At 53.7% G+C, this 17,628-nt stretch overlaps 1 protein-coding gene across 6 annotated transcripts in view; it reads left to right on the top strand.

Annotated features, from left to right (window-relative positions):
• The window catches only part of Rnf144a (ring finger protein 144A), a 96,097-nt gene that overhangs the window by 61,438 nt on the left and 17,031 nt on the right, over positions 1–17,628 (top strand). For 4 of the 6 annotated variants that reach the window (XR_013429300.1, XM_078029722.1, XM_078029720.1 and 1 more), the window contains 3 exons: positions 5,043–5,188; positions 12,940–13,044; positions 13,190–13,250. Coding sequence is in view for 5 of the 6 variants with exons in the window: in XM_078029720.1 (XP_077885846.1) it covers positions 5,043–5,188; positions 12,940–13,044; positions 13,190–13,250 (312 nt within the window). In the remaining variant the exon portion in view is untranslated. Of the gene's footprint in view, positions 1–792; positions 814–5,042; positions 5,189–12,939; positions 13,045–13,189; positions 13,251–17,628 lie in introns of those variants that run through there. The other 2 variants (XM_040271218.2, XM_078029723.1) reach the window with 2 other exon arrangements.

Genomic DNA, 17,628 nt, shown 5'->3' with positions numbered 1-17,628 from the left:
TGGAGCAGCATGTTGGCATCCAGCCTCTGAGCACCAGCAGTGCTTCTGGTAGGAGGCATCATTGTGTCTGTGCCCTCAGCGGACACAAGGACTGCAGGGTGTGTGCTGGCCAGTGTGTGTACCTGCATCCAAATATCATCACATGGCCGTCTGCCTCTATGTTAAGCTAAACGTGAATTCATAGTAACAGACCCAGCTCTGCTCCATCACCTCATGGGTGAAATGTGTGAGGCTCATCAGCACAGTGCCTGGTACACTGAAAAGCTTCTTGCTCTCTCGCACTCTGCACATGTATGTGTGGCTACGTACCTGTGATTATGGAGTGTCCGCCCGTGATTGACACTGCCCACAAGGAGGAATCACGGCCCTTGCCCTTGAATAATGCATCCAGCTGGGGAGATGAGCTAACTCATAGCATGGGCTTCAGAAGCCACATTTAACCCAGAAAGAGTTGTGATGAAGAACAAATAAAGCCTGACGTGCCAAGTCCAGCCCAGGCCTGCCGTCCAGGCTGTTTGGTTTGGGTGTTGTGGAGCTGTGCTTTGGTGAGTTGAGCCCACGTGGACTTTGGAGTCAGGTGGAGAGTGGGAAGTGCTATGGAGTGGGATGGTAGAGACCAGTGGTTCTCAGACTGTACTGTGAATCAGGATCCCCTGAAAGGCTTGTGAAAACCCAGCTTGTGGGCCCCCACCTCCAGGGGTTCTGCTTCAGCAGTTGTGGGCGGGCCCAGGAGGTGAGTACTAGCAAACTCTCAGGAAGAGCTGCTGCTGCTGCCATCCACGGAGGACCAGAGACTCAGAGGAAGGGGGACAGGTGAGGGCTCTGAGGAGTCAGGGCAGACTCCCTGACCCCGGGGGGTGGGTGCTGGGCATGGAGGGTTGCCAAGGTTTGGAGAGGTGGCAAGGATGGAGAAGGGAGTCCAGTGGGGGAAGAGACATGGAGGTGACCGGCCAACACCAGGAAAGCAGAGTGGGGCTTCCCAGAGGATGTCGTGAGAGTGAGTGGGAGAGGGATGGCTGGCACCTGCCTTGCTCAGGAGGGAGAGGGTGGAAGGGATGCTGCCCTGGAGCTGAGAGAAGGGACAGCTCCGTCACAGAGCCACAACGCCCCTTTATTAATATGGTGAACGTCTTCCTCCGTGGGCCATTGTCTCTCCAGGTCTCGCTGTCTTTTATCCACACCTTCTCCACCGCATGTCCGCCGTCATGCTAAATAAGTAACGTGCCTTATAAACACTTGGAATTGCTGTAATTGAATAATATTCATAATTGACCAGATGTTCTTAAAATAGTTTCTTGTTTCATATGACTCGACATTCACAGTACGAAAACAAAGACTGTTTTTTCTTTTGTTGTGCATTGTGATTCTCTTAGCAAATTCCTGTTGCCAGTCTGCAGCTGTCCGGTGTTTGCAGAATCATATTCAGGCCATGCTGTGGAGGGAGGGCCGTGGCTGGCTTGCACAATATAGGCTTGTTTAAATATGTCCTGTGGCCACCAATGGAATCATGATGTTAAGTGCAGTTCAGAGACTGCACTCTACAGGGAATGGGCACGGACACGGAGCCAGGTGCCCTGGTGCACGTCTGTAATCCCCAGCTACTTGGGAGGCTGAGCAGGAAGGTCGTGAGTTTGAGGCCAGCCTGGGCAACACAAAAGACCCCATCTCAAAACAAAAAAACAAAAACAAAAGGATAGAGATATGGTGCCTGAGATAGGGATTTGACCTGCTTCACGTGTGGTTGAGGGGCTGGAATAGGAGCAGAGGCAAGGGCTGAGGTTGCCCGGTGCCAAGGACAGTGGAAGCCACATCGTCTGGGGGTGCATAGAGATCATGGTCCAGCAGAAGAGGAAGGAAGAGAGGTCAAGTCTCCATGCTGTGCCAAGGGTCTTGGCAGCGAGGCTGTCCACAGGGAATGGAGCCAAGCTCTGGAGCTGGGAGAAAGGGCTTGGGAGTGAGCAAGGCTGGATGGGGCTGGGCCTGGGGCTCAGGCTGCACGGGGATCGGGGGCAGGAGATGGCTCGCAGGCAGGCGTGGGCTGTGGCAGGAGCCTCGGGCCTTGGAATTTTTCCCCTTGCCACATACTCTGGGCACGTGTCCCCCCGGAAACCCTAGGGCACAGCTGATGCCCAGGCAGGAGGCTCTCTCCCACAGGTGCCTCGCCCGTGAACTTCCCGACTGCACACTCTAATCATGTCTCTTCTCGGCTGCACCATGTTGTCCTCTAGTCCACAGGGCATCGTCCTCCTTCTCACCAAGCTAGCATTTCCCCGACATTAAATATGCTTCTTCTCACTCCCCCTTCACCGCCTCTGTAGAGCGATGGAGCAGGTGAGGGGACTCAGGGAGAGTGAGCACAGAAGAGGGCCAGTCATCCCTGCAGACATGAGCCCAGGGCTGCTGGGTTCCCTTACCCCCAAACCAGTGCTGCAGCGCCCTGCTGTCTGGACCACATGCCCCCCACCCCACCCCATGGCATCTGCAACCGCTGGTCCCACTCTGCAGGCCAGGGAAGCCAGGGGGCAGCCGCTGTCCTTTGGGAAAGTTTCTAGCCTTAGGTGGTTTCTGAAGCCCACCCCGAACTCACTGTTGGGGTTGAGGACTGGGATCCTTTTTAGGGCTGGCTGATGTTCCAGTCCAAACAGCCGTCACTGTGCACACTGAACTTTAAAGGAATATGATTTGAAAAAAAAAATCATTATGGGTTAAGACAGAAAAAGGTACTGAGAACCACAAGGACAATCGTAGACCCAGAAATCCCTCATGGGCATTTACAACAGCAACAATAGTAACAGTGACAATAGTGGGGAATTCAGAGTGCAAACATTCCCAGTGAACATGACTTCCAGGGTCAATGAGAAACCACTTCTTCACTCCAGAGAGCTGAGTGACCCCAGTTGTCCAAGTCTTCCCGAGCTGTCACTTTTCGTCAAATGAGGAGGCTGGTTTGGATTATCTTGAGGGTGACACCCAGTCCAAAAATCACTTGAATTTGTTTCCAAGTGGAGATACGTGTACTTCAGAGTGAGTTACTCTTAGGCACTTGGGAGACTGGGTCTGCCCTTGCCACTGCCAATCCCCTGCAGTGTTGGGTGGATGGCTGTCCTTGTCTCCAGGGTGACTCCAGGTCACTCCTGTCATTCCGCTCGCCTGTGAGCTCCTGTGGCCTGTCCATCACGTGTCTGCCCTCATGCTGCTCTGCACCTGTCCCTGTCTTATCTGCTGAGTTCAGGGTTTGCAGCTTCTCTGGGTCACTGGCTTCCTCCCTCCGGGCAGTGGTGTGTCTTCAGGGAATATCTGCCCAGGGGCACCCAAGAAGCTTTGACTGACACAACTTGAGAAAGAGATGATGTGAATTACAAAGAAAAACGGCAACCTGACCCTAGGGGTGGCTTTCGTGAGTCAGAACAACCTGAGGCCCAGCCCCCAGCTGCAGAGCACGGGAGCACCTGGGTTTCCCGTGTCGTGTGGGTGAGGCAGGCCTTGTGTGGCTCTCTCTTAAGCTCTCCTGTGCTGGTCTACCCATTGACTGAGTCCCCAGTCAGAGTCCCTTCCTTCTCCCGTACCCTGTCCTCTGGTGAGAGATGGTCGCCTCTTCCTGCCTCTCCACTGGACGTGACCTCCTCTTCTCCTCTCCAACATCAGGCCCACCCCAGAGGTCTTAGGCTGAGGGTTCTGTCCAGCATGTTCTTCTCCCTCCAGCAGGACGCACACACCCTGGAAGGCCGCCTCCTTATCAGCTAACCTCTCACTGGTAGAGGAAGTTCCTGAATGGATTCTGAGGATTTGGGTCGGGAACTCTTCTCTCTTTGAATCTTTCCAAGGTCCCAGGGCCATTTGTGTTTTCCTGTGTTGTGTTGGTCCTTGTGCTGATCAGCCCTGGGCTCTAAGTCAGAGGTTGGATAAGACAAAAGCTTGTGCAGAGCAGGAGGGCCCAGGAAGCCACCTGTTATCTACACCCTGTGGATCCTGAGATCTGGGTGGCAAGCAGAGAGTGCGCAGACAGCAGAGATCTTATCTAGAATCGTAACTGAATTTTTCTTGGTTCAGAGTTTAGGAAGCATGAGTTCAGCGTGAATGCACAAAATAAAGGCATGAGGCTTAAATCAAGTGGTAGGGGCTCAGTGACAATTAACATCCCAGACACAAGCATTTGTTTCTGCAAGCAGATGAAGGCACTCCCTGGGAGGCCCTGTGGCCAGGTGCTGAGCTCAGGGCTGGAAAGACACACCTTTCCTGTCTCCCCCAGGCTTGCTGACTGCCTGGGACAGGAGAGAGACCATCCAGCAAGAGTGGTTCTGTAGTGCACCACCGAGCAATAGAAAACCACTTGGAATCCAGGGCACTGGCCTTGATGGGCTAGGCTGTGGCCAGAGAGAGTCCCAGGAGGTTGGGGAAGTGAGGGTTATTTCTAGCGTTGTGCTGGGATCCACTAGACACTCTTGACCTCCAGTAAGTGGACCCTGCTGCCCAAGACCCATGCCTCCTGGAACTTGATGTTCCAGGAAATCTGCTGGCTCAAGAAGCCAATGGGACAGGGCAGTTTCTGGAGGTTGAGGATGGTCACAGGGCAGGAGGTTGGAGAAGGTGCATCTCTGTGCAGACCCAGGGGCTGCGGAGAAAAGCTTCGCCGATGGGATTCCCAGGCATGTTCTCTAGCGGTCACTGGAGAAGAGCCAAATCCAACGGGAGCTTCTCTTCCAAAATTGCTAAGGTTTTGCTCTCCTGAGGTAGGTGCTGTGTTGGAAGGAGGTGCCATGTCAAATGTACCTTAGAGGAGTGGAGGGAACGGGGGAGCGATTGCCATTTTGAGGATAGACATGAAAGTTACCATGGAAATGGTAAGGGAAGCACCTCAGACCCAAGTCAAGGGCCCCTGATTAAAATTTCTGAGGATCCACAGGAGCTCTGTCTAGAACTCCAGCCCTTTCAAGAGCCAGTCGCTGGCACCCAGGGCTGGTGAGAGGAGATGTGACCCAGCTAGGGTCCTGTGAAGGCTGCAGGTGAGGAGGTCTGACCCTGTGCGTCTCTCATTTTTTCAGACTGCTCTGCGATGACCACAGCAAGGTACCGGCCCACCTGGGACCTGGCCCTCGACCCGCTGGTGTCCTGCAAGCTGTGTCTCGGGGAGTATCCAGTGGAGCAGATGACGACCATCGCCCAGTGCCAGTGCATCTTCTGTACCCTGGTGGGTCTCTGGCTCCAGTGCATGTTCAAAAGAACATGGGGACGAGCCTTTTCCTCTCTTTCCAGACCTCACAAGTGACTGGATCAACGGTGGTGGTGGGTGATGGGGTCTCCCGGTCAAGGCTCTCGCTAGGTTGCTGGGATTCTTTGTGCATGCAGGCAGGCAGTCAGATTAGATGACTGTGACGGCGGCTGGTGGTGAGAAGGCAGTCCTTAAACCGCGTCCTCGAGGCTGGTGGACATCTAGAAGACTTGTCCCAGCACACACTCTCCCTGGCCAGTCTGGGAGGCCTTCCCCACACCTCCCTATGAATTTAGTTTAAAAATCACACGCTTGAGATCCAGACAGGGCTGACCTGAAGATGCCCGCAGTAGCGGGAAGACTCCCTTATTAGTGTCGTCTTTCACTGCTTTGAGCTGAACGAGAATGTCCACATTTTGAAATCACACTTAAATGTCTTTAAGATGGAGCCGACCTTCCTTTGGGGCCTGATGATTGATTTTTAATGAGTGTGGGGATTTCATGCTCTTGGAATCAGGGCTAACTCAAATCCAAAATTCATATGCATCAGGAAAAAAAAGGAGCAAGGAAAAAAGAGGAGTGAGTCTCTTCAAGTCGATCTAAGTCCACCCTGTGCCCTTGTTTACCTTTCCCATTCGGGAGGGAAAATAAGCTCCGACGAGAGAGAGGAGGCGGGTGGTGGCCAGGTCCTGGGGAGCTCGTGGCCTGGGGTAGGTGGGCTCCGAGGGCAGAGGTGCGGCAGGCAGGGTGAATGCAGTTCCTAAAGCAGCACCAGGTCCTGGAGATTCACTGTGGCCATGGACTGAGGGGTTTTAGCAAAGCCAGAACACCCCAAGCCAAGAAGCAGAAGCGGGCGAGATGGCTACTCTCCCAGCTGCAGGCTGGTGGCCCACAAACGAAAACACCACCGTTATCATCTGAAAAAGCAGAAGAAAGAAAACCTTTCTCTAAAGAAGCGAAGATTGGCCAGGGATGCGGCCCCGGCAGAGCGCTTCCTGGCCCCCAGGTTTGGGTTCCGTCCTGACACCCCACACAGCCAAGGTTCTTGCTTCTGAATCCAGTTGCCACACTGGGTGGAAGGGCAGCAGCCTGTGGATTTTCAAGTGTGGTGTTAGAGTCTGCTCAGACAGTGTCCCCGCCTCTGCACCAGCAGCGGCACCGGCACTATGGGGGCGCAGGCCAGCACACCCCGTCACCTCTGTCCTACGGTTAAGGACGGTGAGCCGACCCAAGCCTTTGTCCTTCCACTTCTTGTTGATGCTCTGCTGGGATGTTCTCGTGGTCAGAAGGCTTCCTGGCTCCTGCTCATCCCCCAAACACCTGGGACTCAAGAACTAATCAGCAGAGGCTCTTGGAAGTGAAATGGCAGCGGTTGGTTCTGGATTAACAACCCACAAATGTGCCCTGTTAAAGCCCCAGGAAAATATCTTCGCCCCACAAGGAAGGAACCTGCTTTTGACATTTTTCTGCCAAGGGGAGGGTGGGAGGGAGGCAGACACCGACAGAGGGGAACCATGACCTCCACCCACCTGACACGCCAGTGGGCCTCATCCCATTCCAGAGGGTGCCACCGCTGCACGCAGAGCGGCCTCCCTCGCCAGGAGGGGACACCTTCCTGGGCTCCCCTTTTCCACGGTGTCCCCGGCATGTTGGCATCCCTCTGGTCACCCACAGGTTATCAGAGGCCATCCTGTGTTCCTTCTTCTGGAATATTCCATCTTCCAGGCTGTCCTGCCAAGGCTTCTGTGGCCCTGTCACTGACTTTCTGCTTCCACAAGTCGGGAGTCACAGGAACAAGCGACTCCACCTCAGACCCAAAGCTTCTCTGGAGCCGAGGAACGTGAAAGGAGGAAGCCAGAACTGTGTGTGTCCTGGGGACAACAATGCTGAGAAGCAGCGAGACCCTCGGGGCTTGTCCCCAGCAACCCCTAGTTAGGAATTAAAGTGTCGACAGCATCTCACCTTCCACCTGGTACTGAGAAGCACGGGAGGCCCCTGCATGTGGGGCCCTGAGAAGGGAGAAGGTGTCCTGTGCCATGATTCTGTGGTCCTGCACCTTCCCTTCTGGGCCGTCTCTGGTCACCCACACCTGGGCAGGCGATGGAGGACCCAGGGCCTGCAGGAGGAGGAGGTACAGTGCCCTCAGGCTGGCTCCTCCTCAGGTCAGCTTAGAACCGCAGGCGGGAAGGAGTTGGGGCAGAGTTCTCAAGGTGGGTGTCCTGAGGAACGTTTGTCCAGAAAGCACCCAGGACGAGGCTGTGGCATGGTGGGCCTGCCCACACTGTGTGGCGTTCCTGTCTCCGATCACCCCATGATCCTCTGGGCACTCAAGCACACACAGCCCCAGGCACTCCGCAGCCTGCATTTCCCAAATGCATGTGAGCAGGACAGCATCTGTCTACTGGTGACTGACATGCCCGGCCATGACACCTGTACCCAGGGCTTTTTCTGCTTGCAGGGGCCCTGGAGGCTTTAGGGGAAGCTCACCCCTCAAAGGGATAAAGATGCACTCTCGCACAGGTGGTACCCTGATGGGAAGGCTAGGGCATCAGCAACAATTGCTGCAGTTACCCCTAGGAGATTTCTCGCCTGCCAATCTTACTCTACCCCTGCACAGTTTCCATCGCCATAAAGCTTTCCAGCCTCAGAATGGAGAGCCACAATCCCTAGTTGAGGTGAGGCACATGCTGCGTGCTGTCCGAGGGAGCCCCTCTCCCCCTGGAGCATGGTGTGCGGCCCACCTGGTAGGTAAGGTGAGCAGTGGGGACTGCTGCAGCCCTGTCTCCCTCCCAGCTCTGACACCAGGGCCTGACCGCAGGTGAAAGTGTGGGCTGGGAGATGGCACAGAACACCAAGTGGGAGGAGCCAATGCCATTTCTCATTAAGGGCTCACAGAACCCTTCCACGTTCATGGCGTTTTTCATACTACAGACTAGGGAACGCACAACAGGCTGGAGAAACTAACTAAAGCTCTCACAGGCTCTGAGCAAAGTCCTCCGCTGGGGGTTAGGGCCAGATTCTGAGGATGCGGACCCCCACACTACCCTGCTTGCCGGCTCATGCCCACCCGTCCTCTGGTCTCTTCTCAGCTCTGGAACTCACCATGCCCAGGCCAAGTTGTCCACACCTGTCCCCACTTGAGAGCCAACCCCAGGGGAGGCCTCTGTAGAGGCCGCCCTGGCTGCTGGACTTCCCGACCTCTGCACTGCTCAGGCTCAGAGGAGAGGCCTGGTCTGTGCCCATGGAAGCACCTGGTCCTGAGCCCTGGGGCTGGCCTTCAGGCAGGGATGGGGTTTCAGGTCATGGTCTCTGCCAGCCAGCAGAACAGCCTGATTCCAACTATTCTAGACACATGAGGTCATCCTGTGGACATTCATCAGAACACAGGGGCCCTGGGCTAAAGGACACTTTGAAAACTGTTTGCTCTGATTCCTTCTTACCAGGGCAGCCTGATCCCACATGAGGAGACAGAGATTTACTTTCCTCTGACCTGACAACTCATTGAGTAATTAGACCGACCTCTTGGAAGAGGTGGCAGCAGGGCATTAGCAGTCACAGGTGTCTGGAAAGAGAACAGAGCAGGCACAGCTCACTCTCCATGCACTAAGTCATGCGGGACCAAGTCCACAGCCTTCCAGGAACAAGTGCTCACTGTCCCTCCCCAGTGCCATCCCTAGCTCTACCTGCAGGGCGGGCCACTCAGCAGGATTGCTTGCAGGGCCCCAGGAAGCTGTCCCAAGGCTGTGCTGGTGGAGCCTCCGCCTCTGCGATGGTCTGTGGGGTCTATCAGAGGGCGGGGCTGTGCCGTTCAGCTGTCGCCAGAGCAGTATGTAGACGACTCTGTGGGGTCTCCAGCTCTTCTGCTGAGATGCAGAGGAATGCCTGCTGCCAGGCAGCTGGTTACTCTGGGCACATTCTGCACGTCTGTCCATCCCTATGCACAGCACTGGCCTATCACTCCCTGCCTACCAGCACTGCTAGCTATAAGAAAAGTAGTACACAGTTCTTACTGTCAAAGAACTTGCCGTCGGGTCGGGGAGAAACACTAATGGAGGCCTGGTACCAATGGCTCCAGACGTGCTGAAGAACGCCCGGGGAGCCTGAGTCCTGGGGCCACCTTTCTCTCTGCCAGGCTCACTCTGCACCCGGAGGATGTGAGGCCTCATCACAGCTATAAGTGGGTGAGCCAGAGTTCCAGCCAACTCTGGAGCTCCAGGGCCCTTGCTCCTCAAACCCTGTTCTTTGGGGGTCCATGCTTCTGTTTGGGCCAGCCTGTGGCTGATGTTCGTAAGCTGTGGTTCCTGGTAGGCCAAGGGCACTCAGGCACCCTTGAGTATAGTATCTGAGTGCTTCCCTCTGCGGGTAGGGACCTCGGCAGCCAAGGCCTGGGAGGAGAAGAGACAAAACAGACCTGCTGTAGTTTGGAGGGAGGCAGCTACGTCTCTGTCCCACTTCTTCTTGGCAGGAAACCTCTGCACATCAGCAGGCTGTCTCCTCATTGGGTTTCAGAGTTGGAAGCCACAGTGGAAAATGAAATGCCTAGAACATTCTGTGGCTCCACAGCCTCTCCCCTTCTTCCCCTCGGGCAGCTGATGCCTCTTCCCTGGAATTCCTTTGTCCCTCGGGCCCCCTTCATCTCCCAGAGTCTTCCCTGGCCCCACCCAGAGGGACCCCAGCTCTGCTTTTAGGTGGCCAGGCAGAGCCCCACCACCCCTTGTCATGGCCCATGGCACAGAGCACAGTGGGTGATGCTCACCTTCCTCCCTCCAGGCCAGGAGGCCTGCACGTCTGGGGGCTCAGTGCAGTCGTAGCACCCCGTGCTCGCCACGACTCGGATGAAGGCACACACATGGTTCTTTGCCCTACAATGCTTGAGATATCAGAAAAGACTTAATAAATGGCTGCTTATAGAAGAGTTCTTAATCGAGGAAGAAGTAGACAAAAAGTTAGAACCCATTCAACAAAACCCACCAACTTTGAAGTCAGGCACACCTGGTGCTGCACTTACAGAGCACGGCTGCTCAGAGCCTGGTTTCTGTCGGGGGGGTGGGGTGCAGTAACACCTCCTAGACCCTCGTGCATGCTTCTTTGGTAACGTAGGTGACTTAGCAGAGAGCCGGGCACTTGGAAGGCACTCGATCCCCGGGAGCTACAATAGATAGGATCGTGAGAAACTGTGTTCCTCTCTGCCTTGGAACTGCATCTTTATTGTCACAAAAGTTTCTCTGTTCATGCTTTTGTGCACATTCCAAGACATTTTTGCTGCCAGGTTGAGAAACATGGCTGAGTCATGACCCACTTCATAACTGCAAGAAGACGGGCTGGTTTTGATGGAGGCACAATCAGCCACTCAGGCCCTCTTTTGCTCTCTGTGGTAAACAAGTTGTTATTCCCTAGACGGACCCTCTTGCATTCTGTACGGGGAGACGTCTTCTGAGGGCACTGGCGTCCACACTTGGGCTGCTTACAGCCAGATGCCACTCAGCCTCCTTGCCACATGCAGGCTCTTGGACAGTGATGTTGAGAGACTTTTCACACCCGTCTTAATTGTTGTGTTTTGAATCTTAGGGATAACAGTGCTCTGTCATTATGAACTGCTCTGCCCAATGGCGTCAGAGTTTTTAGCATTCCATTGACTTGAGACATTCCCGTGTCCCACGGAGAACAAACTTAATTATAGAATGTGAAATAATGAGCTTGTTGTGGAGGGCCTGGGTTTCATAAGTCCTTGATCGGCTGGGCAGACGAGGGAGCAAGGCCACTGTTCCTAGTTGGTGCTGTATGACACATGCTTCTACGTACTGTTTCTTACTGTTGCAGAAGCCCAGGAAGACGGGCATCCCTGTCTTACCCTCGAGGGAGCTCTGGCCTGAATGCACTGGGCCACTGTGCCATGCCTCTTAGTACAGCGACCAGCATTGCTTGTGTCTCATCCCATGCCCTTGAGGGTCTTGCTGCCCCTTGTGTTGGCTGGACACAGGCAGGACCTTCCACTTCTCCTCCTGCTATAAGCAGGTCATTGCCGTGGCCCATCACCACCCACTGAACCAGCAGCAGAGCCTCCTGGTGGGTCATCGGTTCTGCCCAGAGCAGATACAGCCTTGGTGGGCTCTGCAAGACTCCACTCTTCCTCCTCGCAGGGCTCGGCCTGGGGAAGACCTTCTCAGAGGGGTGATAAGTTCGTCCCTGACAACCCTGCCACCTGGTGTCCAAGACCAGGCTTGCCTCTGCCTGGTGCTACAGGGGCTCTGTCCCTGAAGGATGGGCTGCCAAAAGGTAGATGTAGCCATGACCTTTCAAGTTCAGGGCCATGCAGTCATCAAAGCCTCAGCAGACCACAGGAATAGAGGCTGAAATGTCAGGGCCTCTGCTCACAGCTACCCACGTTCTCATTTGCACCGGAAGCCATCACTCTGGAGAAAAGCTCTGGGAAGCAGCTTTCTCAGGGGATGGCTTTGATTTCTATTTTTAAAGAAATGTCTATCTTGAGTCTTTGATGAATGAAATATCCTGGTTTGCAAGAATGGAGAGAATTACCCATTTAGATCAAACGATTCTCTTTATATCAGGAATTTTACTCTTCTCCATGAATTTTTCTAGGCTTTTTCACAACTGTCAGGTAGATTAATCAGACTGTGGACTGGGAACGTGAGACTGGTGGAGAGACAGTAACAGTGCTGCTACTCACAGAAGAGCAGGCCTTTCAGTTGGCCTGCAGTTGCACCCATGCATCCATGCCTTCCTATAACCACGCACTCTTAGTGAAGTTGATCACCTTTTATCACTGTGCATTTTAATGGTGTTACTATAGGGTCATAGTAAGGTTGCTTCAGTGTGGTCTGGGACCAGGTGTGGATGTTGATTTGAGGTGTTCTGCCTTATTTTCCTTTCCCTACCTGGCCCCACTTTCCTACGCTCTTTGAGTTCTTGCTCAGCTCCTCCATGTTCCTGTCCCGGTCTCCCTAGGTCTGGGCCACCTGGGTAGGCCTGGCTTATGATGTGCTGTTTGGGGACACTGGATTTCTGTACCTAGTGAGGTAAAGCCAGAGGAAACCGGTGCTGAGAGGGTGTCATCGCCTTCACTATCCACTCTGCCTAATGTCTCCCGCTTGGTATTTTGGGCTCACTGCAAATTTTAAACAGTGCTCCCCAAAAGTACAGTTGGAATCAGTCGTTGCCAGGTAGGGTGAGGTGTGCTAAAGGAGGACTGCAGTCCGTGGCTTCTCATAGGACGGGGTGAACACTCCAACAAGTGAACCTGGGTTTGAACCCAGCTCCTGCTGTCTGGTAAGCTTCACATTCTTCTCGGGTGACTCAGTTTCCATCTGAAAGGTGGGACCATCCTATCCGTGTTTCTTGTGGGAACGTTCTAAAGATGAAGTGGAATGGTGGATGATAAAGAGTTTAGGGAAGTGCCCGACATGGGCTTGTTTGGGATACTCCTTGATGTGAGGATGAGGGATGGGCTTCTGTGTGCTGAGGTTGTGTGCAGGGCCTAAGCCCCACTGGGCCCTGTGAGCCGGCACACAGTCCCTGGCGCAGATTAGGGTCGTTTGGCAGATGAAAAACTGTTGCTAAATCTCTGCTTTGGTGGTTGCTATGAGATCCACAGTGAAGATGTAAAACTGTAGTGGAGCAGCGTGCTCAGCCGGTCAGTGTCTCAGCGCCTCACTGCGCCTTTCACTGAGGAAGGGAAGATGCTGACATGTGCTTTCCTGCTTCTTTTTCAGTGCCTGAAACAGTATGTTGAGCTCTTGATCAAAGAAGGACTAGAGACTGCAATTAGCTGCCCGGATGCTGCCTGCCCCAAACAGGGTCGCCTGCAGGAGGACGAGGCACGTGCAGATGAGCAAACTGGTTTGCCCACGGCACTACTGTGGTGGCATAGCTTCCGCCCGCTCCGGGTCCTGCTTGGGTCTATGTTGCCTCCTGTTCTCGCCCTCCGCTCATTCTATTCGTTTGTATGTTCTTTTCTTTTAGATTGAGTGCATGGTCGCGGCTGAAATTATGCAAAGGTATAAAAAGCTACAATTTGAAAGAGGTAGGTGGCCCAGTGTATTGACCAGTTAAGATGCTGTAACAATGTAGGCAACTTTCGGTGGTGGGGGGGGGGCTTCTCTGGGGAGGTGTAAGTGGATATCATTTGATAGGAGTGAAAAAGCTATAAAATAGGATCAAAAAATTTTATGTGAATTGAACTTCTCGAGTTGAGCTGACATTTTGAATTCTCTGAACAGCTCACAGCGGGAAGGCCTCGGCAAGTGTTCTGTTTGGTAGCAGGAAGAACTGCCATTTGTTTATGGGGACTGAGTTTTGTGCGGGTGCCTTAAAGGGATATGACCTTCATGGGACATTTTGCTGCAGGCAGGTTAACAGTTTCATGACTCAACTCTGAGTCTAGCCCTGAATTTAAAAGATGAAAATCAAGGAAGTGGTACCTCTCAGGACCCCTGCCCTGAGAACAGCCCGAGTCCAGGTCTGCAGCCTGCATAGATTCCCTGCCTGCTGTGACTGAGGTAGAGATAGTCACTCTGGTGGATCATCAGGCCCCAGGTCTCGGCATCACAGCTCGGCCAGGCTGGCTGGCATCTGCCAGGCTGAGGCCCAGAGAGGTGGGCCGACCGACTTCCTGGTTTCTAGCACTAACAGGCAGGTGGGACCAGATCCCCAACCCTTAGCCTCACCCTCCCCTCTCGGCCCTGCACAGCTCTCCTTGCTGGAGTGGAGCCTAATGCAGACGCGGGATCGTCCCTAGGACCACGGGGTTGAGTGGGGAGCCAGTAGACAGCAGCCTTGACTTGGTTTGGGGTCACAAGGCAAAGCATTAAACAGTCTGACCGTCAGGGAGGGGCCTCTGTCCTTGTTCTCTAGAGTCCCCCAGATCATAAAATGTCTTGGAAAGAGGCTGTGGGCCCCCCTGGACTCATTTTCATGTATGTTCTGGGCCTCAGGCTGCCTACAAATCTGCAAAAGAGCAGTGGGAGAGACATGGGCAGGTCCCCTTCTGTGGGACCACACTGTGAGGACCCTGCACAGGGCTCTGGGGTCTTCGGCATGGTTGGTGGCCCCTGGGCCCACTCTCCCTCTGTCCCAACCAGGTCTAGCCCTCACCAGGATTCTCTACCCAGCTGACCTGCAGCCTGGGTGACTGGCTTCTAGGGACCACTGGGCAGGTGGCAGTGTACGGCAGGGCAGGCCAAAGCCATGTGTCCCTGAAAGCTCATGGCCTTCATTTTTGAAAATTGTTCTGCAGAAATGCTGAGGATAGCTGTATTCCCCCACTCCCAGGCCTGCATCCCCGGCGGCAGCAGCACCCGCATGTCCGGCCCCATGAACATCACACAGGAGTTTTCATGGCTCTGAAACTGGTTTTAAAGGATTTGTTTCTTTAATTGGCATTTATCCTTTACACTGGGGCAGTTCAAAGCTTAAATGTAATATCACTCAGTGCTGAAGTCAGTGTCGGGAGCTATAAAATTGATTAATTAGGATTCGTGAGGCTTTTAGTCTCTTCTGAAAATATTTTCCGGGGAGAATCTTGACAGAAACGAGGGGTTGCTTAGGTTACAAGAATATGAACTTTCTATGACATCAAATTTAATTTAAAAATGCAGCTGTGCAAATTCTCCTGCCTACTAAATTTATCTTATTTTCTTAGTACGTTGACTTCATCAAAAATGTTTTTTCTCTTGTATAAAAATGAAGCCAACTTGAGTTAGGTTAGAAAAGAACCCCCTCAAAGCTGCCACTTGAAAACCGTTCACTGACATTGTGCTAGAATTTCTTTAAGAATTCAGACTTAATACCCCAAAAGACCTGTCCGAATGAAACAGGAGCACATCAGAGCTAAAACATAGCTATGGGTTTTATCTAGCTGCTTGAACAAGCAGGCTTGGAGAAGTGGTCAGAAAGCAACCTTGGACTTGCTGTGTCCTTACAGTTTGGTCAGTGGAGGAAGTTTTAGAAGGAAACTAATTTCAGTGCTTTCCCAACAGCATTTAGTTACCAAAAAATCCTGTCGTGAGTTTAAGTTGCAAATGTGTCTTTATTTAGACTTAGTGTGTCACATCTGATTTAGCAGCCTTGACTTTAATTTAAACTTACCCACCTCCCCAGCTGAAGCCTTTGGCCAGCAGGCACCAAGGGGAGGGGCACTGAAGCTGCTATCCTCCCTGAGCGCCTCCCTCTCTCCCTCTCTCCCTCCTGGTTACCTCTAGCACGTTGGTGGGGACAGGCTTTTGAGAGGGGGTCTGCTGATCACCCCGCCGTGTGCCTTCCTGCAGCATCTCTGCTCCTGTTTGAGCACCCGCCCTGCAAGGCTGCAGGTGTTTTTTCTGAGTCCATCTATCTGAAGTCCATGTCCTCCCAGGAGAGGGACTGCACCTTCCTGGGTACTCTGTCCCACTTTGTGTATGGCTCCTGGGCAAAGGAATGCCAAGGTCAAGCCTTGTTCTGTGTTTTGTGTTTTAAAAAGAAAGCCAAGGTCAGTAAGGTTAAACGATATGGGGTGCCCACCAGACATCAGGCCCGACAAGAGCTTAGCTCACTGTCTCCCAGCAGAGCCCCACCCACCACCAATGGCTGGCACCAGGGTGCCAGCCAGTGGGCAGTGCAGTCCCTGAAAGTGTGCTGGGTTTGTCCTTTACAGCAAATTTGTTGGAACAAAACACCTTTTTGAAAAGCATTGAACATTTTTTACAAATAGGAAGCTCTTGGGACCCTCTTTTATTAAGATTAGTTAAGAATCTAATATTAGAACTAACTCACCATCCTGAGTCACAAGCAGCCTTAAAAGCTCTTTGGGGATCAGAGTTCTATTTAGTTTCTTCCACCATTTCAGAAAATGCCTTGTTTGCCTTGTTTGAAAATAGGGTTCATATATGCATGAATGGAATATGGTGGACATAACATGATATGCAAGACGTGGTGTCTAGTGCTGGTTGTCATGAGACACACCTAGGTGGGGAGGTAGATAGGCACACAACGCAGGAGCTGCCTGCTGTGGACTTCCTTGTCCGTCGGTTCCTGTCTTATACACAGCTGGGAAGGACAGTGGGATATTAATAGCTGTCCAAGCCAGAAACCAGGGGCTGTGTTCCTGGGGTTTAATGGCCCTGGCCATGCAGGAGCTGGCAGTCAGCACATTGCCCATAGGGAATTCACATGGGGACAGCCAGTGCCATGGCACATCTCTGTAAGGACTGATGTCACAAAATTGAGTTGTTACCATGGAAACCTTCACTAGGCCTCTGCTCCCCTCCGTGTGGGCAGAATGGGCCTCCCCTGAGCAGGGAGCTGGACTCTCTCACTGTCGTGCGGGGGTGGGGATGGGAGGTGGTAGGCTCTGGGAAGGGCAGGAGAGGTGGCCGATTTGGGGAAGTCTTGCTGTCAGAGGCTCTCAGGGCACAGGGTAGGGTGGCCAGTGTGGGACCTGATGGTCTAGGCAGACGGTCGGCTCTGGGCAGGCTGCCAGCCAACAGCACACTGGCCAGAGAGGCAGGAGCAGGAGGACTCCCCTTCTGAATCCTGTGTCCAGCAGGTGTGTGAGCCCATGTCCTGCGGGCCTGTGTCGTAGCTGTGCAGGTGGAGGACACTTACCTAGTCCGGGTCCAGGCTGGACTCACCCACAGTGCACAGAGGGCAGGCGGGGCCAGCAAGCAAAGGCACAGGCTTGAATCAGGGCCTCGAAGGCCACCAGGCAAGCAAGCAGCTTGTCCTTCCCGTGGGAGCTGCCCAGGTCACTTCCTGCACCATCCTGAGTTCTAGCAGATGGCAAGGAGCACCCGATGCCCCCAGCTACAGGAGCACACCTTGTGCTTGCTGTGTCACCTGGCTCTGCCTCCAGAGTGTGCCCGACAGCGGGAACCTCTGCAGGGAAACTGTCGGCCACTTGAGGCTGGATTTGTCTCTGCTCTCACACCAGGGGCGCCTTGAGGGGGTCCGCAGGTTCCTTAGCTCCAGGCCCCTTTGCTGTCAAGTTCCTGATTCTCCGCCAGCCCTACTGAGGTGGTGGCTTTGTGCTGTTGGTTGATTCGCCCAGGAGACAGTCCTGTCGGGTCAGCAGGTGGCCAGCCATGCTGTCATGTGGGTTTCCCGGATCTTTGTTTATCCAAAGCCGAGCAGATGCCACAGAAGCCGCATGGTCCGCAAAGGCTTAATCACTGCCCGGCCCTTCCCACAGGGTTCCAGCCCCTGTGCTAAATGACTAGGTCATTTGCAAGGTTACACCCAACAGGACCTTGTTTCTGGGGCTCTGAGTCTGGCTGCTGGTTCACTGAGGGATGGGTTCACCCCAGGAGGGCACATACCTGAGGGTGGCTAGGGATTTAGTCACCATGTTGTCCAGGCCAGGCCTGGGCCCCTCCACCCCAGCCTGCTGCAGATCCCCAGTGAGTCCAGCTCCCATCTTCCGTGCAGGT

The sequence above is a fragment of the Ictidomys tridecemlineatus genome, chromosome 12 (assembly GCF_052094955.1).
Source record: "Ictidomys tridecemlineatus isolate mIctTri1 chromosome 12, mIctTri1.hap1, whole genome shotgun sequence".
Taxonomy (NCBI): Eukaryota; Metazoa; Chordata; class Mammalia; order Rodentia; family Sciuridae; genus Ictidomys; species Ictidomys tridecemlineatus.
Note: the sequence above shows the minus strand (reverse complement) of the source record. Positions and strands in the feature narration are given on the sequence as shown.